We start from the raw sequence: 27310 nt of genomic DNA, 5'->3' as shown, positions 1-27310 counted from the left end.
AGGCGTCAGTATCATTTGCGAGGGGCGTATGGTGGGAAGTGAGGCGCACTCAAGTAACGGGATATCACAACCCTATCTGCGACTGAGCATGGGATCACCACACTCAGCCTGCAAACATCACAGTAGAGCTACAATGATAAAGGTAAATAGATAGATCTGCAAAGCAAGAATAACGCGTGCTCAAAAGTTGTGCGAGCGTTCAATGTTATGCGAATGTGAAAGAGTCAAGGCGGAGATCGGGGAACAAAACAAATAAGGTGGGTCATCCCAAAACGGTCTAGCGTCGAGCGTCATTTCGCAGCGTAAGTGCAGGGTATGTCCGTAGATCAAGCTTAAATCCTATAACACCGGAAGCTATGGTAACACAGGTCATATATGTTCTCAGATACTATTGCATCATTAATGCATGGTTTATTATACAACCAAATCCATGACATTCCCATGCTATGCCCACCTGGGCAGGACAAGACCAATAGATCGAATCGTAAAATGAACCAAGAGAGGAGAGAGATCTAAAATACAGCAGTTTTCCGCTCATCAACCTTAACCCCAGCCCCCTTCCGTAAAACAATAATGGAGTATATTTTGTTGTTAAGACACGAGATGACCAAGAAAAAAAAAGGAAGATGAAATCTGAAACTAAATGGAACTGGAAGTCCAATCTTTATAAAACACAGAATATATCTATGCCTTGGACTGCTTGGAGCCACGGAGCTTAGGATTGGCTGCAGAACGCTTCTTTTGCTTGGAGCCGGAAGCGTTGGAGTCACCACCCTCAATGAACTTCAGCAGCTCGTCGATGCTGCGAGAGTCCAGGGAGGAGCCAGAGGCACCGGCCGTGCCAGCGGTCTCAGGGGCGGTCTGGCCAACCTGGGGCTGAACGCGAGTGCCCATGGAAGAGGTACGCGGGTTGATATTGATGCGACGCAGGCGACGGGCCTGGATGTCTTTGGCATGCTTAGCAATGGAAACGGCGTTCTGAGTCAGCTGCTCCAACCAGGTCTCAGCCTCCTTGGTGTTGCGGTCCTCCGGACCAAGCTGGGCAAGGAAGATGTTGTAGGCATCACGCATTTTGCCAACGGCGGCCTTGGAGTCTTGGTCCAGAGCCAGGGCCTGGGCCAACTGGAAGAGGATAGTGGCAGTGTTAATAGAGTCCTTGCCGAACAGGTTCTCACAAACGGAGAGAGAGGCCTCGAACCACTTGCGCGAGTCACCGTACTGCTTGAGGTGCTGCAGCATGACGGCCGCATTGTTCATAGTGGTAATGGAGTCGGGGTGGTTAGCACCGTAGATGATCTTCCAGAGATCCATGGCGTGCTTAATGTATACCAGAGCAGTCTTGGTGTTGCCAGAGGCGTGCTCGAACAAGCTCAGGTTCAGGTAAGCCAGGATGGTGTCAGCAGAGTCAACACCCATAGTGCGCTCGGTGACAATGACAGCCTTGCGGGCCAGCTCCACAGCGGCCTCCTTCTCATCGGTCTGGTAGTAGAGCATGGACAGCTGGTGGTACAGCTTGGCAACCTCAGGGTGGAGGATACCGTAGATCTGCTCATGCAGAGACAGAGACTCCAGAATGAGCTCCTGGCCCAATTGCTTCTGGTTCTGCATGAGGGAGATCCGACCAGCCTCCAGGGCCTCTTCAGCTAGAGCACTGCGAGGAGAAGCATCCTTGACCAATGGCACAATGTTGAGAATGTCATCGGCAAGAATGGTGACAGCAGGCTTGACCTCAGCAACGACAGGGCGGGAAGCCTTGTTGTCACCGCTCTTCTTGCCCTTGCGCTTCTTGCCCTCATCTTGGCTGTTGCCGTTGGTGACAGGGGCAGGAGCAGGCGCCTTGACATCAGCCTTCTTAAAAGCGAAGTCGCGGGCACCAAGCTGAAGACCGAGCTTGATGGAGATATCACGCAGAAGCTGCAGGTGTCGGAGGGAGCCAGCCCATTCCTTCTCGAGAGAGAAGCGGTAGCGCAGGGCAACCTGCTTCTCAATCTCGGCCCGGAGGGACTCAGGAGTGACCTTCTCGAAGGAGAAGTCACCCTCGGGGTAAACCTCACGCAGAGATTGGTCAATCTCAGCCTTAGGGGCAGAGTTGACATCAGTGCCCAGGAGGCAGTTCAGCAAGTGAGCAGCACAGGGGGCAGCAAACGGAGCAGGAACGTTACGCAAGTAGCGGTTTGCCACATGCTTGAAGGCACGAGCAATCATCTCTTGGACCAGGAGAGTGGACAAAGCTTGCAAACGGGCACCCTTCTCAGTAGAGAGCTGAGCCAGCTTACCGAGGTAACGGATGTTGATACCACGCTTGTGCAGCAACTGGGTCAATGACTGGCCATCCATGGGGAAGCCAACATCACCGTCGTGCAGGTCCCTGATCAAGTCAGGCATGATCTTGGACCGCAGGTGTTCACCGGCATCACGGACTTCCTGCTCATCCTGAGCCCACTGTTCCTTCTCTTCCTTGGTCTGGGGGACCTGGCCGCTGAAAACGTCGGGGTTCAGAGACAAGTTGAATCCAGAGATGTCAACACGCTCCTGATCCGCAGCTTCCTCAGTCTTCTCCTCGGCCTTCTCCTCGGATTCGCCCTCGGTCTTCTCCTTGGGTGCCTCCTCAGCCTTGGCCGCACGGCGCTTCTCAACCTCAGCCTTGACGTACTGGCTCATCTTGTGTCTCCAGTACGACTCGACCAGCTCCAATCTCAGGACCGACATACGGTGAGGGTATTCACCGTCACCAATCTCCTCCTGCCATTGAGCATCCAGAGGAGCAATACGGTAAAGATCCAGAACATACTTGCGACCATCAGTTCCCAAAAGACCCTTGGTCTCAACACTGCCCTGAAGATCGTGGCGCTTGTTATCCTTATCCCAAACGGGGTGCTGCTTAATGCGGAGTGCCTTGGACAGCTTCTCAAAGACAGGAACGAAGTCCTCATGGGTGGCCACAACCTCCTTACCCTCAACACCACCGTAGTCGATCTGGTGCTCACCGGGCTCACGCTGCTTGAAGATTCCAGGGACGATGCTCTGACCGACAATACGCTTGCCCAGGTAATCGACAACCACAGTACCAGGGGTGAACAGGCCAGCGATATCGAGCTGGTTCACAGCCTTGATACCGAGAACGTCCTTGCCAACAGCAACGCGAGCAGCCTCATCGCCGCCCTCGGAGGTGAATGTGCCAACACCGTCAGCACCGAAGGAGTAGAAGATGTTGTTGTAAACGAAGATCTGAGCATCCTGAGCCTCAGTGGGGTTCAAAGGAGCAACCTCGCCCCGGGCGACCAGCACAGCACCGCGGGCGGCAGCCTCGTTGTAATCGGCGAACAGCTTGGAGGTCAGACGCTCCCGGAACACACGGTCTTGAACGGTCTCACGAGGCAGCTCACGGGTGGTCTGGAACTCCTCGTTCCAGTCACGCAGGGTCTCAGCGTTGTCCGCACCGGAGACCAAGAAGCTCTCCTGCGAGCGAGTGATATCGGGCTGGTGAGCGTTCAGGGATGAGGAAGTCGGGGCAACCAACCACGGGCTGTTGGGGATAGCATTCTGGAAGGGGAAGGTTGTCAGGAGATCCTTCTGGTTGTTGGCCTCCTGCAGGGCCTCGAAGGAAGCGTTGAAAGAGGGCGAGATCTGGGAAATGAGAGTCAGAAGAGAGTGGGCGCTGGCCTTCTTGGGGATCGATCTCGGGAAAGGATCAAAACGGCTGCTCGAGGACTTGTTCACGAAGAAGCCGGAGACGTGGGAGGTGATCTGGAACTGCTCGCCCTCGATGGTCTGAACCTGCAGGTAAAGCAGGTGACCCTTTTGGCGGAGGTGGTAGGGAACAGGGTTCCACGGCGAAAGCGAGATCGACTTCACTGTCTTAGGAAGAGGGGCCTCGGATTGTGGCAGAATGGTCTGCAGCGAAGACGGACCGGTCAGCTCGTACTTGGCGAGCGAGTGGTCCTTCTCCGATTCACCGGCACGGGTGGCCTCCGCGGAGATGGCATCGTGCAGGGAAAGACCGGCAGAGATACCGTGGAGGGTGTCGGTCCGGTCTCCAGCAGCACCAACCAGCTCGCGCATGCGCACCACATGCATACGGGCCTCCTTCTCGGTGTAGGGCTCCTCAACCAACACAATCTCAGAGTCGGCCTTGAGGTCGGGCACCTCGGACAGCTCGACGAAGTCGTTGACGCGGACGCCGTTGTACTCCAGGTGGAAGCAGGTGTACTGGAAGGTACCGGGAAGCTCGACGATGGATTGGCGAACATCTTGAACCTGCTCTTGGCTCGAGACCTATGGATAATACGTTAGAGAACATGTTCCATCAAAATCGGTTTCGGTAATCCACTCACCATCACCTGAATCTTGTATGGTTCATGAGGAAGCTTCACGGTGATCTGGAAGAGACCTTGACATGAGTCAGAAAACCACCGCGCTCGTCCAGTCACAAAATTCTGAGCCATTGCACATACCACCAGCGTTCTCATCCTCCGCAGCAACCTCCGCGTGGTTTCCGTTTTCTTGAGGAACCTCTATTCAAAAGGAGTCAGAATACGTTGTCAAGGTCGGTCGTGTGCTTCCGCAATTCGGTGTCGTGTGACAATTCGGGGGTATCGAGGGCGGACCAACCTTTCGAGGGCTCCAATTCCCCATTGGTGTGTGCCATTATGTCGAATTGATAAATAGGATAGCTACAGTCGAGTCGACAAGTAGCTATCTGTGTGTCGGGTCAAAAAGAAAAAAATAAAGGTGAGGACCTGCGGGGCAGGGAGAAAAAAAGTCGCTATGATACAAGAAGGACAGGGAAATTGAAGCAGATCAGCAAAAACCCCGTACCCCAGAATAGAGATGCAAAAAAGGAAAGGGTCCAGATGTATGAGAGATGGAAGGAGAAAATTTCGCGGATGCGGCATACCCTCGGAAGTGCTCGGGCGGTGGGTTCGGGGAAGGCACCGTGGATCTTCTCCACAAACCTTGGAAAATGCGGAAATCGGACATTTAATGACAGGGATTTTGAAGTAATTGAGGTTTATGGGATATGGCCAACCATATTTTAACGTAACAATATATAGTGCAGGTGTTATACTGCAAATGTGCCGATGGTGACGTACAGAAGGTTGAGGCCTGAGGCTTCCCCGCGGGATCTTCCATTTGACCGTGGCTTTATTCTTATAATTAAGCGACAATATGATGAACAAAAATACATCGTCCGCAGTTTTCTGCTCTCTCATCAATTGAGTGTTTACAAAGTTGATCCGAACTGCTGACGTTGTTCTATCCACCCCTGGTGAGTACGTATGTGTTGGTCTCAGCTTTGGGATTCCCGTATTGCGTGGAGAGAAAGGACACGAATACTTTCAATTGAGTGGGCAAACTGGCAAGTTTCAGTATTTGAGCTGTCCCTATTAGGCACCTGGAGTTGCCCCATAGAAAACATTGAGGTTTAGGAAGCTTTCCCCATTTCTTTTATGTAATAAACCCGATATGCCTAGCTTGAGACTAATATCTGGGGAAAGGGACATAGATCGAAAGATAGGCATTGGTGTCAGCAGATTAGGATAGACGTCTCCTCCGATTCGCTTTACTAGAACTGCCATGGAACCTTGGGAAAGCTGAAAATTGTGTTTGAGGCCAACACATCTGCCAAGCCTCTGTAGAGATGGAGACTCCACCGCTAAGCCACAACGCCTTCTTTGCACCCTTTCCTGGCTGGCAACCTCCGGGGCCGTATCCCATTCCACTCATTGTCTCTCTTTTTATTTCTTTTCGTTCCTTATCTTGTGTGATATTCTCATAAAAATCATTTTGAGGGCCTTTTGTCCTGTCCGCTCACTTCATTTTTGACGCGTCACCCCCTGGAGGTGTGGCGTCAACCCCGGAGACAAGTCTATAACAGTCTAAAGCCGTGACCGTTCTAACGGTGCATAGGACCAACTAGAATCCACAGATCTCCGTGCATTGCACATTGTTTCACAGAAAACGAATCCTCCAAACTCCTAATCCTTTTTGAGGTCGAATTAGTGTCAAATAAAGGCGCCAAGGAGATCCACAATGCTATGGAAAAGGCTCGCACCACCCTTGTCATCATTCTCTCGACAGGGCTTATCGAGACCTCTTAGGTCTCATGGGCGAATCCTGCAATACACAGGCAAAAGATTCAATTCGAATCCTCAAAATACTGGCAAGTATAACCCAGATCCCACTGATCAAAATGAGGAAGAGGATCAGGGACGAGGCCACAAAAATGATTCGGATCCCAATCTGAAATCTACCATCCTCAAGATGCTTGAAACCGCGGCAACTACGGCAGCATCTATTTTCATCCTAGGGTAGGATAATTCACATATATGGAGTGGACTGGGCTTAACTAAATCTTCTCATAAAGTGCGGCGGGTTATTCGTACCACCGGTACTACAAGTACTTGGTCTTGGACAAAATGGATAATGCGTTTAATCCCGGTGATCCTGCTCTTGAAGTGGCGGGTGTTGTGTCTGGCAAGCACGAGTATAATCACCAAGAGCACTGGATCCCTAGGGATGAGCAGGCTCGGATTGATGACATCGTTGCCGGAAAAAGAGCGGGCCACTACTATTTGATGGTGGGCGAGAAAGGTACTGGAAAGACGTCCATGCTCCTTGAAGCTATGCGCAAGATCAATGGAACTGGCGTTGCTATGTTCGAAGCGCATGCTGATCTCGAGATCTTCCGCATTCGACTGGGAAAGGCACTTGATTATGAGTTCCACGAGGAGTAGGATCCACCCCCCCCTCTTCTCGGTTGAAGCGATACTGAAAAATGATACACAGCTACATTGGCAGCTTGTTCAGCATCCGTGGTCCGCGGGATACCACTGCACTACTCGATATCGAGCGGGCCTTCAATAAAATGGAGAAGGTCGCGTTAGCCAGGAGATCCTCGTACGGGCGGCCATTGGTTCTAATCATCAATAGCACTCATTTGGTGCGCGATGATCATGATGGACAGGACTTGCTAGAGATGATCCAGCAGCGGGCCGAGCAGTGGGCTGCAAGTGGCCTAGTTACTACTAGTAAGTTCACTATATCGGGTTGGATCTGACTGCATCAGCTAACTCCCCGATAGTCCTCAACAGTGATGACTATTGGGTATATGAACGCCTGAAGCGCTACGCCACCCGAATGGAGGTTATTCCAGTTACAGATTTGCCCAAGCAGAAGGCGATGGACGCCCTGAAGAGATATCGCAAACAATTTTGCCATGAAGACCTGCCGTCCTCCGTTCTCGAACATGTCTACGACAAAGTTGGCGGTCGACTCTCCTTCTTGAACCGGGTAGCTAAATCCCCCGACATCTTGCAAACCTGCAATGAGATCTGTCGGGCCGAGAAGGTATGGTTCCTCAACAAGTGCTGGATTTTGGGCAAGGAGATGGATGACGATGTCATGGATGAGCAAAAATACTCCGTAAGTGTGCTTTCGTTTACCATACGATGAATAAAATACTGATGATTCCAGTCTGCTGCAATGGTCTTGGCAAAAGCTCTGGTCGACCTTGAAAATGAAATGGAACAGACTTATCACCCTGAGAATGGCCATATCTTGCCAGAGATCCCGCTGCACAAAGCACGTGAGATCATGACCCGCGCCGACTTCATGCAATCCTTCGATCATGAGAATATCTTCACGATTGACTCGCGAGCCATGGTGCGTGCCGACTCTGTTCCGATGCAGCGTGCATTCCAAGAGATCTGCGCCATCGAAAACTTCGACCAGCATCTCGAGGGAACCCTGGAGCGCATTGGCGACATTGAATCTCTCGGCCGTACTCGTGAGTTGACAATCAAGGACCTCTGGGACCAAGGCAAATACCGAGTCGTCGTGAAGGACACCAGGGGCAATGAGAGTGGTACTGTCGAGTTCTCTGTAGCAGAGCGAAAGGATGATTAGATATTTTAGATATTCGATGTATTTTATGTGATATTATTTTCTACAAACATGTCAAACTGAATTCGGTTCTTTCCGAGATTATGCCAATGACATAGTGACATCATCAGCCTCACCGCCAACCAAACATTCCAAGTTTCCTGTTAGTGACAGCTTCTTGCGACTCACCAAACCCTCAATTCACTTGCCATTGACCTGCTCAAAGCGGAGAATGTCGCCTAAAAAGCAGTCCTCGTCTAAGAGCGCCAAAGCGCCTGAGCGCGACTTCACGGAGGCTTTGGCCCCTGCGGTCCCGCCACTGGCGCGAATCCCCTCACCAGCGCGCTTCTCCCTGGTTGTCCTGAGTAGCCTCATCTTGAGCTCAGTCGGATTTACCTTGACCACCAACCTGACCGGTGACCTTGGCCTGGTCAGCAAGCACCTGGAGGAGTGGTGGGAAGTGGGGGGCTTAGTGGCCTGGAAAGCCGTGGAGATTGGGCTAAGTTGGGTGCTGGGATTCGATAGTAAGTTTAAAAAAATATAAATGACCCAAGGAAGCCGTGACCTCTTTACAGAGTTAACAAAGACTGACGAATTGTTCTTGCCATTGAAACCAGGCTGGGATGTCGCATCATTCCTATACATAACCCACCTCCCCACCTACTCGCTCTTGACATTTTTCTACGGTGTCCGGCCGACCTCTACAATTATATCCTACGCGATCACAGTTCTGTCCACTGTAATTCCGTTCTTCTTCCTTCGCCGCCCTGCATCTGTTCATGACCTGTCGCACGCACCTTCCGGCGCAGTGGCCAACAGATCCATCCTACAAGATCGCCCCACTACAATCTACACAACCCTCGCCGCGACCTCGATCTTCACTGTTGTGCTGTATGCCAGCTACGCATCCTGGCTCCCCGCCCAGCTAGTCGTGCACTTCGAGAGTATCCCTGATATCAGCGCTGCGCATGCAGGTCCCGCCGGGCTCCCCGTTCTCTTCCTGACTTTAATCCCGACCGGCTATGCCGTGCGCGACTTCCTTTTCGTTAGCTCCACAGGTCACGCGACAGCAGTGGAATCGAAGACCAATCACGAAGGCGAGTTGTTGATCTGTGCCTTATACCGCAAGACGTGGTGTCAACTGTCGACCAAGACTCGAATTCTTGTTTCTCGGACTCTCGTGCTTGCTGCCGGTGTGTTTTTCAACACGGTTGTGCAGGTGGCAGGCACAATCGACAGTGTGTCCGTTGAGGGGGCTTCTTTGTGGGGCGCGGTCTGGACGTTCGCGACGGTGGCAGTTGGTGCTGTCTTTGGCTGGATTGAGGCAGTGGATGGTGTATAATGTATGATGTGACGTGATGTAATGACTGTGTAGGGTGTTGGGGACGTTCATTGAAGATTTGATTATTCGATTCTGATAGCGCTCGGTGCTCGGTGTTGGTTGCAATCTGTTTGTAATCATATTCTTAATTGGAGTTGACAAGATAAAATGATTTGTTTCAAGACCATGGCAAGGATCACGACCAAATACTTTGTCAATCCCTCCGAATTCAACCATCTGCATCTAAAACTAGTCCAAAGGAGCTGATTAGTCTTGGCTACCTCTTTTGGCCCGGGTTTTATGAAAATCGAAGTCCGGAAAGGGGGCCGAGTACCTGGTGTTAGGACGACCCTAAGAATTAATCAAAGCCTCTCTGAAACAACTGACACCTGATACTATTTATCAGCATCATTGGCTTCAAGTCTGCTACTTAGTTGTTTGTCGGGATGGACCATGAAGTTTACCTTTATTGTGGCAATTCTCTCCTAGGTTGTCATCAAGATACAGGGACTACAAAGTATCCATTTACGATGTAGATTCTTTTCTACCCAACATGCGTTCCAAGTAATCCTGCAGTGGGGGCTATCTACATCGAGCGATTCCGGGGTTGTCTACGGAGTATGATCATATGAATGCAGATGCTATGCTATCGCTGCTCACGGCTGTCATTCATGTTAACTTTGCTAAAGTCAACCTTAGCAAGGTTTCAGATCCGAGTAAAGAATTTTAGTTTGAAAAACTTTCTTGTGTACTTATACAATCTTGCGAACTATAGCATTTCAAACTCTCAAAGGAAAGAAAACCTGCAAAATAAAGACTGGGGCCAGCTTCCACACCACCAAACAGCCAAATTATCCCCCGCCCCCAGGGCCTGCATCTAGAATACCCTCTATATATAGAAAATATTGGCACCATGCCACCTACGTGAGCAAAGATAACCAAATCAAGAACTCTTAAAAGAAAAAAACACTTATAGAACGGAGCCTCCCAAGGTCACCCCGGTGCATGAGCGTGGTACTAAGGAGAAACCATGGTATACCTTCTCCTCCTACCCTTCATCGGGCTCAGCGACGCCAAAGATACAGACGTCGAATCTATCCCAGTCTGGTCCAGCCATGAGCCCATCCACTTGGCAAGATACAGTCTCCTCTCATTAAGCTGCACAGCATTCGCCTACCTAATATGGCAGCTATTTTTCCGCTACTACAACCACCTACGACAACTATCAACATTCGGCCATGATAATCAACGATACTTCGAAACACCAACCAATGAAGTCCTTGCATGGCTCAAAGAACATCTCATTTATGCACCGCTCTTCAAAGTACGGCACAATCGCGAGTTCAGGGGTTGGAAAAATATCCACATGGGAACTCTTCCGAGTCGATTCCATAGTTTGTTGATTTTAGGCATGCTATCTTTGAATTTCGGGCTTTGTTTGGTGAATGTTCCATATCAGAATAGGGATTCTACGGCAAAAGCTATTCGGAAGAGTACCGGGACGGTGGCTACTGCTAATCTTATTCCTCTGGTTTTGATGGCTGGTCGCCATAATCCGCTTATTCGGGCTTTGCGGGTTCCTTTTGATACGTGGATGCTGTTGCATAGGTGGCTGGGGCGGATCGTGGTGCTGGAATCTTTGGTGCATACTATGACTTGGGGGATCTCGTATGCTGAAGCGGAAAATTGGAGGACCGTTGCTGCGGCACTTGTTGGGGGTAGTTTTCTTCGGGATGGGTTTGTTGTGAGTGGATATTGGATCGAAAGATTCTGACGGTTTACTAAGACTTGATATAGGCAACTTGCATTTTGACAGTCATTCTCTTGCAATCACCATCGCCGATCCGTCATGCTTTTTATGAGACTTTCCTTCATCTCCATTTTGTTCTTGCAGCCCTGACTATGGCTTTTCTTTGGGTACATTTGGATGGCATGCATTCCCAGAATTATTTGTTTACCGCAATAATACTCTGGATTTCAGAGGTATGTGCTTCTACTACCCCTATCAATGAAAAGCTAGTGGCTAACCCCGATCTTAGCGCACTGTCCGCATCGTCATCCTCATCTACAGGAATTACGGCCCCAACTCCACCATGGCGAACGTGGAAATCCTCCATGGTGATGCAATGCGTATTACCCTTCGTCTTGCACGACCATGGACCTTCAAACCGGGTCAACATCTATACCTCTATATCCCAGCAGTAGGGTGGTGGACATCCCACCCATTCTCCATAGCCTGGAGCGAAAACACACACTCAGACGAGGAGGGCCTACCCTCCTCCGAGGACGATCTTCTCGGCAATCGACAAAGCACTATCTCGCTCCTAGTCCAGCGTCGCGCCGGAATGACGGATCACCTTTTCCGAAAAGCCTCAAAGGGGTCCACAACATACCGTGCCTTGACGGAAGGGCCATACGGCAACATCCATTCGTTGGACTCATATGGAACAGTCCTCCTTTTCGCAGGTGGATTGGGAATTGCGCATCAGATCTCTTTCGTTCGTCACCTCGTGTCCGGATTTGCAGAAGGCACATTAGCCACGCGCAGAATTTTTCTTGTTTGGGTCGTTCGGTCTTCGGCGCATCTGGAATGGGTTCGGTCCTGGATAACGAGTATCCTGGAAATGGATCGGCAGCGGGATATACTCCGTATCATGCTGTTTATTACTCAGCCGCAGAGTACGAAGGAGATCCAGGAGTGTTCGATGACTATACCTATTTTCCCGGGCCGACCTAATGTTGAAACGCTTATTGATATGGAGATTGGGAGTCAGATTGGTGCTATGGGTGTAATGGTGTGTGGGAGTGGGAGCTTGAGTGATGATGTTCGACATGTCTGTCGGAGGAGGCAGGCTGCCTCGAATATTGACTTTATTGAAGAGAGCTTCTCGTGGTAATTGGAGTTTTTTTTTAATTGGGTGTTATCCTGCTTTGTACTTCACATACCCACTGTATCAATCCAGCAGCACCACAGTAAATTAAATCATTTAAGTCCGTGGTGTGCGACTTCCTTCACTGGAGAAATATTCAATTTATACCCTTTTGAACGTTGTACATCTATAATGGCTTTCTCGAGCAATCTAAATTGAGCCTATTGGGAACATGGCAACGTCGCAAAATGGAGATTATGAGTTCGATGCTACAGTCTTTTCCTTCTGAAAAAAACTGCGTGCTGGTTCACTTGTTATCTTGTATCTAATTAAATCCATTCATAATGGATTTACCGTTATCCTCTTTCTTACCTAGAGCTATCGTATACACTTGGCAGCAGGGAAATTAAATAAGTCAGAAAAAGGTCTTCTGAGTATTAAATGAGTTATATTATCCGTATACATAATGCATATGTGGAGAATAAAGCTAGCTAGGGATATCACCAAGGAGATTAAATCAAGATTCCGACCATACAAATCCCATCACACGTGAATGAACAAAAGGGAAGAACAAAAGAAACATAGTACAACGCTCGCATGCATCAAATGCTTGGTAAAAGAACTCAAATGGCAATTAATCAAGCCTTGACCGTTGCATCTTGGTCTGTTGCGTGTTCGGCTTGCGCTTCCTTAGATGGATTCTCAGGAATGACACCAGGAGACGCCACAACAGACGAGTCCCGCGTTTCTCGCGTCTCCAGTGGGTTTACAACAGACGACTGAAGCGATGTGTGCTGCGAGGAATTTTCAGTAGACGAATTCACAGAGGCATGATGCGAAAGGTTCTCGCTGGGCGGAAGAGTAGAGCCATGGCGCGACTCCAATTCAAAAACCTTCGAGGGCTCTGCTGGCTCAGTAGGCTGAGTCGGTTCAGCCGACTCAACAGGTTGGATAGGTTTACCAAGGAGCTCTCGAGGGACTTTGTTAAGCTCCCTGGGCTTATGTGTACTGCCCTGAGCAGACAATCCGCTCCAGTGAGCCTCGGAAGATCCAATGTCAGAAAGCCCAGGACCCAAGTTGCTCAGGTCACCCATCTCCAGCTCCGGTGGCACTTCACGACCCAGAGATTGGAGTCCGCTGGAGTCAGGATTGACGATGGGATTGACAACAGGATCGACGACAGGGTCTGCAACAGGCTTTTTGGAAGGACGAGGCATCATCGAATTGAGAATGTGTATCAGTGATTCAGCTTCACGGGGAGAAGGAATCTCCCCACCGGCCAGATGCACCGATTTGATTTTCCGCTCATAGATCTTCTTGTTGGCCCGCGAGCGCTCAACAATAACACCCAATTCAGCCGAAACACCTCCATATAACCCCCGAGTCTTCGAAAAGGAGTAGAAGCCCGACACGCCCTTTGACCCGACTATACCACCCGATTCCGCACTGCGACCCACCCCAAAAGCAACCGAGACATTGAGACCCAAATGCAAGAACCCGGATTGCATGAACTTGGTGACTGCTTCATCGGTATAGAGGACGAAGACAAAATCCGTTAACTCGGCTCCAATAAGCCCACCCATTCCCACCCCGCCGAGGCCGATGGCCGACGGAGCGGACCAGTTCCCATCGGGGAGACGAATTACAACAACCCCAGAACCGAAACGCCCGCAGCCCAAGAACCCTACTCGAAGTACGGTGCAGATAATCAGGGCCTAGAATTGTAAGTCTCCGCATAGCCAGGATCAGGATAAAACAAATAGCACCTACTTTTGCGCGCAAAAGGATCTTGCGCGGAATGCCACCATCGCCGATGAATTTTGGGTTAATAAATGAATCGATGATCACGGCCGCCTTTGCGCATTCAGCTGGAAGTTGTTAGCTGGGTTGGGAGTGCGGAGAAACTTGGCTTTGTTTACAGGAGAGCGAAGAAGGGATCGGGTTGTGGATCGAGTTCCGTGAACCCGAGGATTCCAAAGTCGACATTGTTTCGCCCCGTACCGTTCACGACGTGTTGGACGGATTCAAAATCGGAAATCCATCTTGAAGCTCCACGTTCTCAGGAGGGGGTTGCAGCTTTAGTCACGATGATCCCTGGGTCTTGGCAACTAGTCGCTTTGTTGCGGGCGGCATGCGTGGGGGCCATTGATAGGCCAATCAAGCAAATCAAAGCTTTTGTCTCACTAATTATAGATTATTAACTACAAAGTATATTCAATGAAACTCTTGTTGAAATGGGAGATTTGTTGGCCTAGAGCGATTCTACCAAAGACATCACGTTCGAATGTTGATCGGGAATAACAGAAGGTGACCTTCTTTCCAAAGTTCCCCTGTTTCAGTTCCTGCAGGTAATCTGATGTACATGACAGGCCTTGGAAGTTTATGTGAAGTAGAGTTTATCTTAAAGATGCAGTCAGATATCATTCCCAATCCTGAGGGCTACCTAGCTTATTCCGAGGGTAACACCCGTGATGACAGGGAGTTCTGCATTTTGGCCCCCATTGCAATCTCCACATATGCATGTATGCAATTTCCCCATCTATTGTTTGCATGGGTGTCCCTATCTCTTTGGGAAAGTGGTAACCCAGTTCAGACTAGACCAAATGCCATCTAAATTTTAAGGGAGCGCTATATTTGAACGCCCCAAAAGTCAGTTAAATACCACATTAACAGTATTAGGTAAAGGGCAGCATTGGAGAGAAATGACCTCCCGCGAAGATATGTCATACAGTAGCACATATTCGTGCTACAGAAGTATCATCTCCAGATGAATCACACTCACACAGGCCGATGAGGTACAACGTAGGACCAACCAGACATTGGAATGTATTCTATACATATACAACTATTTGCATTTGAAAACTGAAACAGTGTTAAATCTACGATCCTTGTAGTCTTCAATTTTCTTTGGAGTTGAGGAAACATATGTAGCTTTCTTGTATAGTATTAATGAGATGATGAAAAGAGATATTTCGTGACATCTATGTATCATACAGGCATGGAAGAAGAAAAATCAAAAACAAAAAAAGAACACGCTAAACGCTATCGACATCTATATCAAACAGCCACCCATTCGTAAACCATAATAAAACTCTCTTAAAAATCCAGTATCTATGGTGACACAGTCACAGTAATCGGAGGCACCGATATCGCCGGCGCAGAAGGCCGCTCTGGGCTCTCCTCTCGAGCCACCTTCTGCTCCGTAGGATTCTCCTCATCAATCACCGGAGCGCCTAAGTCCTCAGGAGCGTCGGAAGATTCTTGAGTGGCAGATTCGCTAGTCTTCACATGCCGACGAGAAAAGACCCGACGGGAAAATCGCGTCACGGGTTGAAAGATCGCTTTCACACCACGAACAATAACCTTCCAGACTACCAAGAACGGCCTGAAAATGAATACACATGCAGTGACAATGGCATTGAACACAACGCCAAAGTGACGATCTGGAATTAGGCGGAGGACCACGGCCCATGGCAGACATCCAAAGCCACAGATTATACAAACTGCCCACAGAGTGCCGTTGAGTCGGGTTACACCGAATGCCTGGCCTCCGACGAAGATGATCATCACTTGTCCGCTGACGATGAGCGTATTGATACCCAAGAACCAATAGTTGCGGAACATGCCCTCGAAGATGTTAAAGCGGTTATCGAGACGGCGGTTGTTGAGTTCGTTGAAGATTTGCATCCATACAAATGTGTTGAAAACGACTGTGGAAAGTTGTTTGGCGCGGAGTGCTGGATCGTCGGAGACGAGGTGGGCGCTGAGGATTTGATCGCCAGCAAAATATAACATGAAGGTGATGGCTAGTTTATAAACGGACTGTCCAAGAATCATCTTCCACATCGTTAGGGTGAAAAGTGATTCACTTTTAGGAACGGGCTTTCGATCTAAGATATCTTTTGTGGGGCCATCGGTGGCTCTGTTGTTGTATTAGCAAGTGACTTGTTTGGTGAGGGAAGAGAAGTACTCACAAGGCTAAAGCAGCAAATGTGTCCATGATAAGATTAACCCAGAGCAACTGCACCGCATTCAAAACACTCTGGTTTGAACTGCTATACACTGATGAAACGAAAGTCAAGATCACAGCGGTGATATTAACTGTAATCTGGAACTGCAGGAACTTGGCCACAGCATCGTTGACAGCCCTACCCCACGCAATGGCCGTGACAATCGACCGGAAATTATCATCCAGAAGAATAATCGAGCTGGCTTCCTTGGCGACTTCCGTTCCAGCAATACCCATAGAGAAGCCGACATCGGCAGTGCGCAGAGCGGGTCCATCATTAGTGCCATCACCTGTAACAGCGACAGTCTCACCAAGAAGTTTCAATCGCTCAACAAGAATCCGCTTGTCTTCCGGCGACGAACGAGCCAGAACCTGCAGACGAGGGATCATTTCGTTCATCTCCTCGTCCGATAATTGGCGAAACTTAGGGCCTTCCATGACAAGACCGTCTTCGGTCTTGATACCGCAGGCTGACGCGATAGCTGTGGCCGTCGCGACATTGTCGCCTGTCACCATCTTGACCTGGACTCCTGCAGAGTGACATTTACGAATGGCGGATGGGACTTCTGGGCGAAGCGGGTCCTGGATTCCGACGACTCCAACCCATGTCATGTCGTGGAACAGATCGTCGAAGCTCGCGGCTGAAGGGTCGTTTTCCAGCCTTTTAACATCTGGCGGCGGCCAAGAGCTAAAGTCTTTGTAGATGATTCCGATGGTTCGAAGAGACCCCTTGGCATATTGATCAATAGTCGTATGAATGACCTGTCTATCCTTTTCAGAGAGTGACTCGGTGTACAGTGATTCCTTGCCGGCATCAAGATCTGCGATCTGCGCGGAACAAGCGTCAACCATGAGCTCTGAAGCACCCTTGACAAGGAGACGGTATCCTGCATTCGGTAGTCGGTATACGACACCCATGCACTTCCGTGCGGAATCAAAGGGGATGAGTTGAGCAATCTCGACAGATCCACGCTCCGAAACAAGATCCATGCCAAGGTAGTTTTGAGCCATCTGGAGGAGAGCGACTTCTGTCTTACTTCCCATGAATTGTTTCTGGCCATTTTTGAACTCTTCAAATGCTGTAGAATTCAAAGCGACACTTTTGACAATGAGATCTCGTACCGGGTTTGAAAATATTTTGAAGACCTCTGCAGTGCTCATTGGTATGTTACCGGTGGGTTCAACGTCAATCTCAGTGGACTGGTTGAAGCTTTGATTTGAGCTCCAAGTACCGGCAACCACAGTCATCTTGTTCTGTGTCAGAGTTCCTGTCTTATCTGAGCAGATAACTGTGGCGTTTCCCATTGTCTCGCAGGCCCGAAGGACACGAACGAGGTTATTCTCCTTGACCATGCGCGTGGTAGCAAATGCCAAAGCCAGTGTGACAGCCAAAGGCAGGCCCTCTAAATAGAAATCAGGTATTAGTCTTTGAGAATATTATGTAGGGGGCAGAATTTCTTACCTGGAATGGCGACAACAATAACAGTCACAGCCACAATGAGAATATCCACAAACTCCTTGCCCTTGGCAGCGGAATTGCCATGGTTATTTGGCAGGTCAGCAATAAATCGGAACAGCAAGACCAAAAATAAGATAATGGCAGCACTGAAAGAGCTCGTCAGTATAGCTCTCCGTGTATCAAGGCATTGTTCACTTACGCTGAACCCAGATATCCAATCCAATCAGCTAAGCGACCCAGTTTCACCTGGAGCGGCGTCGGGTCATTAGTAGTCTGCAATGAGAGCATGATGCGACCATATGTAGAATATGGCCCAACACTAGTAACCAAATAGGTACCAACGCCCTCCAGAACCTTGCTGCCGGAGATCATAAAAGGGTCAAGCTTCTTGGTCGCTCTCCCCTCGATAATTTGTTGCCAGACTTCATTGCCATCCGTTTTCTTCATCTGATCAGACTCACCCGTCGCAGACGATTCATCACATTTCACACCATGCCCCGAGATTAAGATTCCATCCGCTGGGATCGAATCACCAGGTTCAAGGTGAAGGACATCGCCAACCATGATATCATAGACAGATACCATCATGGATCTGCCCGAGCGAACCACTTTGACATCTCGGTCATCATTCTAAAGAATAAAAAGTCAGCATATGATATAGTAAAACAAGCCAGAAAACTCACCCGCTTATTGAGTTTGGCAAACTGTCTTTCCTTCTGCCAATCGTTGGCAGCAGTCACAACAGTGACAATCAAAATAGCAACACAAATAGCAACACCCTCCACCCACTCCACACCAGTGCCATCGTCAATAGTCTCGTATATGCCCAAGGACAGTGAGACAATAGCAGCGATGGTCAACAAAATAATAATTTTATCATTATATGCAATCCAAAACAATTTGAAGAATCCAGTCGACTTTCGAGCCGGGAGTTGATTCTTCCCGAAAATCCGGGTCCGGTCTTCAAATGGTGAACCACCATCACCAAAAGCCTCAGGCGTGGTGCTCAGCGCCTCGTTACTCTTCTCATCAAGAGGTGCCTTGGCAGTCGAGGACCGTCTATCATATAAAGGCGGCGTAACCTGCTGGAAATCCACAGATCCAGCCAATCGACCTTCATCAACAGATAAACCTGCATGAAGATCAGTCCGAAGACCACGTTCAAGTCCCTGCAAGCCACCAAGAGCATGGAAAGCAGCGAGAGATTTCGGGTTCTGCATTTTATTTAGTTGGCCGGGTGAGAAGGCGAATCTATTTTCTTGCACATGGAAATCCGCTTCTTCACGAGGATCAGGTCGTAATGCCTCGGACAGTGGGACATCGTCGTATAGTATTTTGGTGCCAACGTCGGAATTTGTTCGTGAGCGGAGCACCATTGTATCTGTATTTGAGGTGAATGAGTCCGAGCGTGGACGGAGAGTATCTCCGTCGATGGACTGTGAGGGTCGATGCGAGGCATGTTGCACGCTTAAGTGGTTTGAATCTTGATTCCATGCCATGTCGGGGGATAAAGTTGATGATGGACTATGGGCAAAATCTGTAGGACTAGGACATGATGAAGAGGCTGCTACTGACGAAACTGATAGCGAGCGCTGAAGTAGAAGCACGTTAGTATGAATGAAATTTGGCGTTAACCCAGGTTCAGATGGTATAGAACGTACCTCTCTGCCGGAAGTGTTGGTAACCACAATCGGGCTCAAAAATGAGCCCTGATGCGGGTTGTGATTTGGAGAAGACATGGCCGCTAATGCACCAAGTTCGCTCCTTCAATTATGCAAGATTGATAAGGAAATGTCGGTTTGTAGTTTCGTTTTTGGTTCCTGTTCCAAATCTGGGGCGCAAGAGGCTGTTATGACCCCCTCTGAAAATGCCAAGGTGGCTGTGTATAAATGCCTAGATCGCCCAGAGAAGAAGGAGCCGAACGTCGATAGGACATTTCAGTCTCGCTCAGAGTTAAGAAGATGCCAAGCTAGACTCCACAGGTGTGTTCAGAAGAACGGCGGTAATAATATTGGCACGAGAGTAGAAAAAAGCTCGTCACCCGGGGTGATCCTTTGAAGATGACGTTTCCCAAGAAACACAGCCTCTTATCTTAAGTTTACTGGGCGGCCCAACCCATTCAAAGGCTACATAACCCGAGGTAGCAGAGATACAGATAATACTTGGGGGCGAATTGGAAGGAGCCGCTAAAAGTACACGGACCGGGTGACCTCCAATGCATGGATCTACTACTGACAACTGAATCTAGGCGCCGGCATACTATCTCTCAAACTCCAGCTTATTCTTTGCTGACCCGTGGCGCTGGGCCTGACGACAGAATCAGATATTGAAACTGGTTCCGCCGAGAGTGCGATCCAATCCCCGTCTGAGCTGACGGATTTGGGCCTGCCGGCGGTTACCATGGGTGGAGTGGTTTGCTTGCTGCGCCTCAATGAAAAACCAATGATACGGAATTTGAGAAACCCCGCCTAACTCTATGCGTCAGATAGAATGGTCACCCATCAACCTTCATGGCACTCTTTCCCACAAGTAAGGAGGCGAGAGAATATTGTCAAGTGTGTCATAGTGGCTTGGTATAGGTTAAGTATGTAGGTACTCTGAAGAGGTCTGTCCTGACAAAGTTTGGAAATCATCCGCATTATTAATCCATCTCTGTAAGCAACAAAAAACCCTCATTGGCGGGTGGTGACAGGGATGCGACGATCTGACATATAATTTGGCCACTCAGCACTTGCTCGCGTGAATGATTCAGTCTGCAAGGAAGCTTGGCGATGATCTTGCCACTAGCCACAGCCGTGTGGCTTAGACCCGTGGCAATTAACCTTGTGGCGGTGCGGAGATAAGGTGATGATCTCCAGGCTCCGGGCATAAGCCAAGCTGAGCCTCCAGACCCTCGGGTATATGCGCTTGGGGTACATGGTGGCTGATCAGCAGAGGAGGCTGTAACACATTTAGCCTGGGGTAAGATGTCTTAAATGCCAGCTATTTAGGCAACACACCACCCAAGGCAGATTTCGTATTCATGCTCTTATCAAGCATCTATACTAAGTTGTAATATCGTGTATAAAATGGATTCCCACAGACATGATGCTACATCAATCTAAATTGTCTCTATATCTCCTGATATGTTTTGTCGGAATCTTAAAAACCCTTGCAGGTGTCCGTTGTCAAGCCGCTAATAATCAAAAATGTAACCGGACAGTCAAATCCATTCTCACCCATACAAGTCAAGTTCAATGATCCCGAACAGGAATTTCTTTCTCTCCTAGAGAGTAGTAAGCCCTTCTCTGCATAATCTCTACCTACAAGCACGCGGATGCTCCTCAGCAGCCCGCAGCCAAAAGGCTCCGTACTGCCGCAGCAGCCTAATCCTTGCCAGGGCTAGAAGCACAGCCCCAAGACCTAGACCCTATACCCTAGGTTGAATAAAAAGTTGGCCTAGCTCCTCTAATTCTTGACTTCTGTTGACTTGTGACCAAAAGTCCCACATGGGTGTTTTATTCAAGTTCGTCTGAGTCACTACTGGGATTTTCAATTCAGCCTGTCAGGGTGTTGAGTGATTTCAGCGGATGACTCCTTCATGTCTTGAAGATTGTCTCTGCCATCGCGGAATAATGTAGTGGAGTCATTGGAGTGGGACTAAGAGATTCAGCTCTGGTATCAATATTGCTTTGCCCTTGGTAGGGGTTTGTTTGATGTGAGGTGGTTGGCTTTGAGGTAGGAATGACGATTGCTGAGTTATAATTCGCGATGGCAATAGTCATGGTACTATAAGATACCGGATTATTGACTAGATAGAGCCATTGTTTCACTACCTGGCAGCCTCGGTATCCCATGTCCTTTCCGGTCTTCGTTTGACAAGTTGACAAGACTACACGAATGGCGCAATGAATCGTGGCACCGAATCCACCTGAAATTGCGCTTGAGCTTACGTGTACATGCTATGATAAGCGGTGATGGACTCTCCGCTTTCATAAAGTGGATAGCCTGTCACGCCTTATTCTTTCAGTATCTGGTTGCCTACTCGACAACTTAGACAGTGGATCTGATGTATATCGATCCCAGCCGGAGGTTCGCAGGGCTTTGTCAGTTCGCATTTTCTGACAATTTCGGAGAGCGAGCCTCAGCATGTTGCCAACGGTGTGACTAGAGCTTTCCCAGCATTCTAGGAAATGGTCTGAGCCAAGGCTTGTATCAGCCATGGACGCGTCTAGGGTCCTTTCGCAGGTATGCAGCACCTAATCTCGGCAATCTTAGGAATCTCTACCATGGTCAAGGCAAGTTTGCTAAGCCAGAGGACACATGTTAGCGAGACAGGTGATATATGAGAAGATGTTGCGTGGATAAAGTAGACGTGGAGCTTCACGCATTATCAGAACTTCCCACGTTCTTTTGAGACTGTTTGAAGATTATGCTTAGTCATGCGAAACTTCTTCCCTTCCCGCCCCCACAGATGACCCCGAACCATGGCACCTCCTGATTCACACGGCTAGAACTCTCGGTGCCACTCCTTACAGGCCACCCTGCATGTTTACCTTTTCATTCTCACCAAGAACCTAATTTACGAATTTCACTGCCCATGGGCTCCAACTCCACACATACCAGCCTAGTGAGCTGGCGACTGGATGACGATAGCCGCTCTGCTTGGGACATACTTTGGGCTTGTGGTTCCACCATATTTGCCTGCACTTGGACAGTCATACATGCCGATGTACCTAATCGAGATGCTACCAACTTCCGACAAACCATCATGTTCCTACGCACTTGGTTTATGGCACTCCTAGTCCCGGAGGTGATTTTCGGATTCGCCTGGCTACAGCTTACAAATGCAAGAGAGTCCCAAAATATGTATAATGTAGCATTGAACCATGAACCAACTAAACTAAAATCACCTGAGACCTCCATGCACAGCCCACCCGAGAAACTTCGTGCAGATCCAGGTTCTGAGACGTGGTCACTAGTTCAGGCCTTCTGCATCAACGCGGGCGCATTGGCCTTACGAACAAAGGATGAATGGGTCTACAGTGTACTAACCGATGAGGAGATGGTGGATTTTATTACATCGGGCACTGTGAGGCCCTCGGACCTTCCTGAGCAGGAGATCCAGTCTCGCGCTAAAGCAGACTCGTTCGCCAAACTTTTCACCTTATTCCAAGTTACGTGGTTTCTCTGCAACGCTTTCACAAGATGGGGTTACCACATTCCAGTATCGCCATTGGAGTTGGCAACTGTTGCCTATGTCGTCATCGCCATTCTTACATATCTCACTTGGTGGTATAAACCTAAGGACATCAGCACACCCGTCCTTGTGATTCTACCCTGTGACCGTCGGACTTTGGAGGCGAATTTCCCGGATAAGATTGATTCTCACCGATGGACTCACTTGAAGGTCCAAGTCAAGAAAGAGACCATGCTGGATACCCTCAAATCAAGTCTCACGACTTCAATCTTTGTCATAGACCCCCCACAAGAGGGCGAGGTTGTGAGGAAGAAGGAGAACAAGGGGGCCACGATCCTCTCATTTATATCACTCTTCATCTATTCATTTGCTGCTCTAGCATACAGTGGGATACATCTTGCTGCGTAAGCCTCCCCATCATTTGTCGACGATACGATGACACTGACCATTCTAATAGATGGGACTTTGATTTCCCTACACATGCAGAAAGAATAGCATGGAATTCGCTCAATCTTATTGCTATCGGCGTAGTAGTAATCTTCATCATCGTTGACTTTGCGATGGCTGTTGTCGATTACTTGAGAGAAAATCGCCAACTTCCCTCTTTCATGGTGACTTTCTACGATGAATCCCATTGGAAAAAGGCTCGTAACATACAACTTATCCCCAAGCGGATTAGCACGTACATCTATGTGATTACACGACTTGGAATTATGGCGCTCGTCTGTGCTTCAATGAGAGCCCTTCCCGAGGGCTCTTATACCACGGTGGAATGGGTATCATCAATACCACACTTCTGAGGCTAGTGCTGAATATGTAGCCACAAAATGCTGAGAATATTGAGCTAGATCACCTTGTCTTGATACTAGGATATCGTTTCCCGGTTGTACAGTTTCAAAAGTATCAGTAAGCGCTAGGATTGCCACTCGGACGGGAGAGGTGAAGGCATCATCAGAGCCCAGCATGGCTTGTCCAAGGGATCCCCGGAGACTTCGAATAGAGAGTCGAGACCGGGGAGTTTGACTGATGGTCTGCGGGCCAATTCGGGGACGATTGCGACTGGCGGAGAAATGACAGGCGGTCGATCCGCAAGATCCACCATTGCTGAGGTTATTACGAGTTCTTTGCATTTCTCTAGAAGATTCCAGCATCACACGTAGCCCCTACACGCACATGAGCATGCGGTATTTGCGTACGTATCTGTATTTGTGAAGAACCGGAAAATCATTACGTATTTCCATTAATCTCTTGATGTGGTTGAGCGTGACTTGGCATTTAGGGTTAGGGGGAACAATGAAAGAGTGTAGATGGTGACACCGTTTCCAAGTCCTCTAGTTGGTACCCGAATGCACTTCGCAATCCATTGCCTTGGAATTCAAAGCCAAATCGATGTGCAATAATACTAAGAGCTGGAAGGAGATTTTAGTGCCCCGATCGAGGCTTCCATGATTGAAAGTATTTGCTTTAGGTACAATTATTAAATTATCCTGGACTATCCACACATTAATGTATGACCAAAGATTGGCTCATAACCTTATTACCAAAATGTTCCTGGAAGCAACGACAAAAAGAAATAGAGACAGACAGACAACAAAATATTGACAAGTGGTGGGGATCAAAGGATGGGTATCTATATGGAAGAAATGACAATAGAAGAAAGGCAAGATGAAAAATACAGTCAAAGACAGAAAGCGCTCCGAGAGCAGAAGAAGATGAAAGCAAAACAAGATAATGGCGAAAGAGGACGGTAACCAAATCAAAGCGCTCAAATGGATCATGACCTATTGGCTAGGTCGGATCTCCAAGTCCCGTAATGCATCGGCTTTTTGTTTTGTTTTTTTTTTTCTAGTTCGTATCGCATATCGCATATCTCGAAGAGTGAGGATCACAGATCCAAACTCTCCGTGAAGCGGCTGCCGCGGCTTCCGTCAAGGCTTGGATGGCTTCGTCCCACTGAATCGCGCTGTACAGGCACCGCACTTTGAGGTTGAGGAATAAGATGGGGAGAAGATGTGACCATGGTCGGAGAGCCGAAATTCACTGAGCTGGAGACTGGTAGTTGGATCTTGGGCCGTTCTGGGGGTGGAAATTCGTCCGCTTCCCGGGTGTAGTTCGTATCAAGTGGTGAGCCGAACGGAGAAGCTGGAGGCGGACCTCCACCCGGAGAAGATAGGTTGCCTCCACTTGGTCCTGCACCGGGGGATGGGGGAGATAGACCAATTAGATAGTCAGGGACGGTGGGTGAATCGCCATCTAGTCCACCGCCAAAGCCATCTCCTCCATGAGTGAGGACGGGAGGAATCTTTCGGCCAGCAATCTTTTGAAATCCGCGTTCGCTGGAATTGGAATCAATTGTGCTGTCGGTCTTTGTGGTCATGGTGGACTGGCGCCAGCGCTTCATGAAGGCAGGAGCCAGGTACGAAGTGGTAAGAACGCTTGAGGGTCTCTCGGACATTTCTCTGGTAGCAGCAGTCCCAGCATCGCTGGATGGAAGGGTCTCGGTTCCTTGGTCCTTTAAAAAGCGCTGGAGGTAACCGCGTCGGCGGAGGATATAAAAGAGAAGAGCGAAAAGTAAAGCCAGACCTGCAACGCTACCCACAACTCCGCCCACGATTTTGGATGTTGTAGGGGAGATAGAAGACCCTGAGCCTGAGGACCCTGTGTTCGTGGATGACCCTGATCCATCGTCGACTCCGGAGCCAGAATTAAGACCAGTCTGCACAGCACCTCCATACAGTCCCGTAGATGAAGATGGCGATTGCATCGAGCTTGAATAGTAGCCAGTCCACGAAGTGGTAGTGTCGGAGTCGGAGTAAAAAGATGAGTATGACGAGGGATGATAGTAAACACTGTTCACAGTTGGGGTACTGGTCGTAGATGAAGTTGTCGGGCTGCTGGCAGATGAAACCAGGGGAGTAGAAGTATGAGGCTGAGAGCTAGCAGCCGCAGAAACCTTGGGCGACGAGATAGGTACACGCTGCTTGCTTGTAGCCGTTGCCGTTGCTGTAGCCGTAGTCGTGATCTGAGTAGCAGGCGACGTGATCGACGTGATTGGAGAGTCTGTTGGAGAAGACACCAGCAACGAATCACTCACTGAGATCGTCACGCTAAGGAGAGCTGTGGTTGAATTGGTCATTGGAAAATCCATTCCGGTGGATGGCCATGAAGTTTGGGAGGCGCTCTCCACCACTTGCACTACAGTCGGCACTTCAGCTAAGGTTTGGGATGATTCCGCTTGTCGTTTTACCAGGAAGTCTTCGGAGAGGGTGGCTCTATTCTCCAGACACGCCTTATCCAGCAACGGGTAGCATGGCTCGGCCAATATTGTGACTTCAGATACCAGAGGCTTTTGCGCTTCGGCCACGTCCTGTACAATTGGGTTCGAGTCATCCACTACATCTCCGTCACCAGCCTCATGTCGATGCTTTGCATTGATGATCCTCCCGATCCGAGAATGGCGATATCCGTGGTGAGACATCGTGTCGATGGTTGATAAACAAAGAATGTGAGAACAAAGGTTTGTCGTATGTCCTCACAGAGGTCGGGGCTGGATCGACCAGCACGATAGTGAATGGAAGTGTATGTTCCTTGGCGAGTGGTTCGTCGGGACAGATAGCAGCCGGGTCTTGCCCGCTAGTTCGATAGAAGGAATGACACCAAAGTTTCCAAAAGGATAAAGTTGGTGGAAGAAGTAAGGAATGGATGTTGGCCGGATTGAATGAGCCGCCAACGTTTGGGATTCAGTAATGAGTGAATGGCATTCGTCTGAATAGCCTGGAGTTCGGGTACTGTTAGCATGGTTCGATTCACTGTTCATCGAGGTGTGACAAGGTAGATATGGTGCATTTGTGGTTTTCTTTTTGGGTCTCACTCGGACTCAAATTTCCCATGAGCAACTTACCAGAATCAAAAGAGTGAAGAAAAAAGCACAATTCAAGGAGAGACCGCGCGGCCTAGTCCATGTTGAACATTGCAGAAGACGATTTTCCCTCCAAAGCACTGACGGTCAAGTGATATCAGCGCCGACCCGGAAGATACGGGTTCAACGGTGATAAGCAAGACGCACTGGGCGTTGACACGACGTAGTCCCGAAGACCTTCTTTCTGCAGAAACAGTGACTCTGGTGAGTATGTCTTGAGAGTGGGGGGAAAGAAGAGAAGAGAAGAGAAAAAAGCGAAATGGGTGGAACGGCCAGACCGGGACCCAGCGCTCCCCTAATCGAAGCTAAGTCCCGACCCGCGTGGATGACGAACTAGCCCGACGGGGCCAAATTGGTCTTTACTCGTGGGGGTTTCCCCTATACTTTCAGGCGGTCCAGATGCTCACAAAGGATTGAAGATTTCAAAGTTGGAAGAAACAAGTTTGATTCCGAAAGCATCTTTGTTTATTTGGGAAGGGAAAATCCATAAAGATGCGAGGAGACCAACGGGGGGGGGGCTCGAAAAAGGAATAGTGACGCTGCAGGTACACGAGTGAAAGGACGAATCAGAGAAGGCGAAGTGGAGACTGCCGAGGGTTCTGGCCAGCCACTGTCACCACCGCTAAGCTACAATGGGTTTAGCGTCTCACGCGGGTTTAATTATTGTTC

The 27310-nt window shown here is 49.1% G+C and overlaps 9 protein-coding genes across 9 annotated transcripts; 4 read left to right on the top strand and 5 right to left on the bottom strand.

Annotated features, from left to right (window-relative positions):
- Positions 1-684: 684 nt before the first annotated feature.
- On the bottom strand, positions 685-4648 carry N7484_006381 (translation initiation factor 3 subunit CLU1; the record flags this gene model as incomplete). Its single annotated transcript, XM_057116799.1, has 4 exons — positions 685-4275; positions 4335-4390; positions 4455-4514; positions 4612-4648. The coding sequence occupies 4 exons, from the start codon at positions 4646-4648 to the stop codon at positions 685-687; spliced, it is 3744 nt and encodes a 1247-aa protein (XP_056972682.1).
- A 1385-nt stretch (positions 4649-6033) lies between these two features.
- On the top strand, positions 6034-7908 carry N7484_006380 (ATP-binding protein; the record flags this gene model as incomplete). Its single annotated transcript, XM_057116798.1, has 5 exons — positions 6034-6311; positions 6368-6733; positions 6790-7031; positions 7085-7425; positions 7477-7908. 5 exons carry the CDS (start codon positions 6034-6036, stop codon positions 7906-7908), a joined length of 1659 nt encoding a protein of 552 aa, XP_056972681.1.
- A 208-nt stretch (positions 7909-8116) lies between these two features.
- On the top strand, positions 8117-9226 carry N7484_006379 (uncharacterized protein; the record flags this gene model as incomplete). Its single annotated transcript, XM_057116797.1, has 2 exons — positions 8117-8408; positions 8502-9226. 2 exons carry the CDS (start codon positions 8117-8119, stop codon positions 9224-9226), a joined length of 1017 nt encoding a protein of 338 aa, XP_056972680.1.
- Positions 9227-10235: 1009 nt separating this feature from the next.
- N7484_006378 (ferric reductase family protein) lies at positions 10236-12102 on the top strand (the record flags this gene model as incomplete). Its single annotated transcript, XM_057116796.1, has 3 exons — positions 10236-10949; positions 11003-11188; positions 11245-12102. The coding sequence occupies 3 exons, from the start codon at positions 10236-10238 to the stop codon at positions 12100-12102; spliced, it is 1758 nt and encodes a 585-aa protein (XP_056972679.1).
- Positions 12103-12713: 611 nt separating this feature from the next.
- On the bottom strand, positions 12714-14061 carry N7484_006377 (uncharacterized protein; the record flags this gene model as incomplete). The annotated part of the gene is made up of 3 exons (XM_057116795.1): positions 12714-13790; positions 13846-13943; positions 13995-14061. 3 exons carry the CDS (start codon positions 14059-14061, stop codon positions 12714-12716), a joined length of 1242 nt encoding a protein of 413 aa, XP_056972678.1.
- Positions 14062-15186: 1125 nt separating this feature from the next.
- Positions 15187-19282, bottom strand: pmcB (putative calcium-translocating P-type ATPase(PMCA-type); the record flags this gene model as incomplete). The annotated part of the gene is made up of 6 exons (XM_057116794.1): positions 15187-15997; positions 16050-17487; positions 17547-17689; positions 17743-18173; positions 18227-19135; positions 19205-19282. 6 exons carry the CDS (start codon positions 19280-19282, stop codon positions 15187-15189), a joined length of 3810 nt encoding a protein of 1269 aa, XP_056972677.1.
- Positions 19283-22122: 2840 nt separating this feature from the next.
- N7484_006375 (uncharacterized protein) lies at positions 22123-23130 on the top strand (the record flags this gene model as incomplete). Its single annotated transcript, XM_057116793.1, has 1 exon — positions 22123-23130. One exon carries the CDS (start codon positions 22123-22125, stop codon positions 23128-23130), a length of 1008 nt encoding a protein of 335 aa, XP_056972676.1.
- Positions 23131-23635: 505 nt separating this feature from the next.
- N7484_006374 (uncharacterized protein) lies at positions 23636-23824 on the bottom strand (the record flags this gene model as incomplete). The annotated part of the gene is made up of 1 exon (XM_057116792.1): positions 23636-23824. The coding sequence occupies one exon, from the start codon at positions 23822-23824 to the stop codon at positions 23636-23638; it is 189 nt and encodes a 62-aa protein (XP_056972675.1).
- A 783-nt stretch (positions 23825-24607) lies between these two features.
- N7484_006373 (uncharacterized protein) lies at positions 24608-26200 on the bottom strand (the record flags this gene model as incomplete). The annotated part of the gene is made up of 1 exon (XM_057116791.1): positions 24608-26200. The coding sequence occupies one exon, from the start codon at positions 26198-26200 to the stop codon at positions 24608-24610; it is 1593 nt and encodes a 530-aa protein (XP_056972674.1).
- Positions 26201-27310: the final 1110 nt, after the last annotated feature.

Source organism: Penicillium longicatenatum (assembly GCF_028827895.1).
Source record: "Penicillium longicatenatum strain IBT 33135 chromosome Unknown contig_3_segment0_segment0, whole genome shotgun sequence".
Lineage (NCBI taxonomy): Eukaryota > Fungi > Ascomycota > Eurotiomycetes > Eurotiales > Aspergillaceae > Penicillium > Penicillium longicatenatum.
The sequence above is the reverse complement of the archived record's forward strand: the minus strand, read 5'-3'. Positions and strand labels throughout refer to the sequence as shown.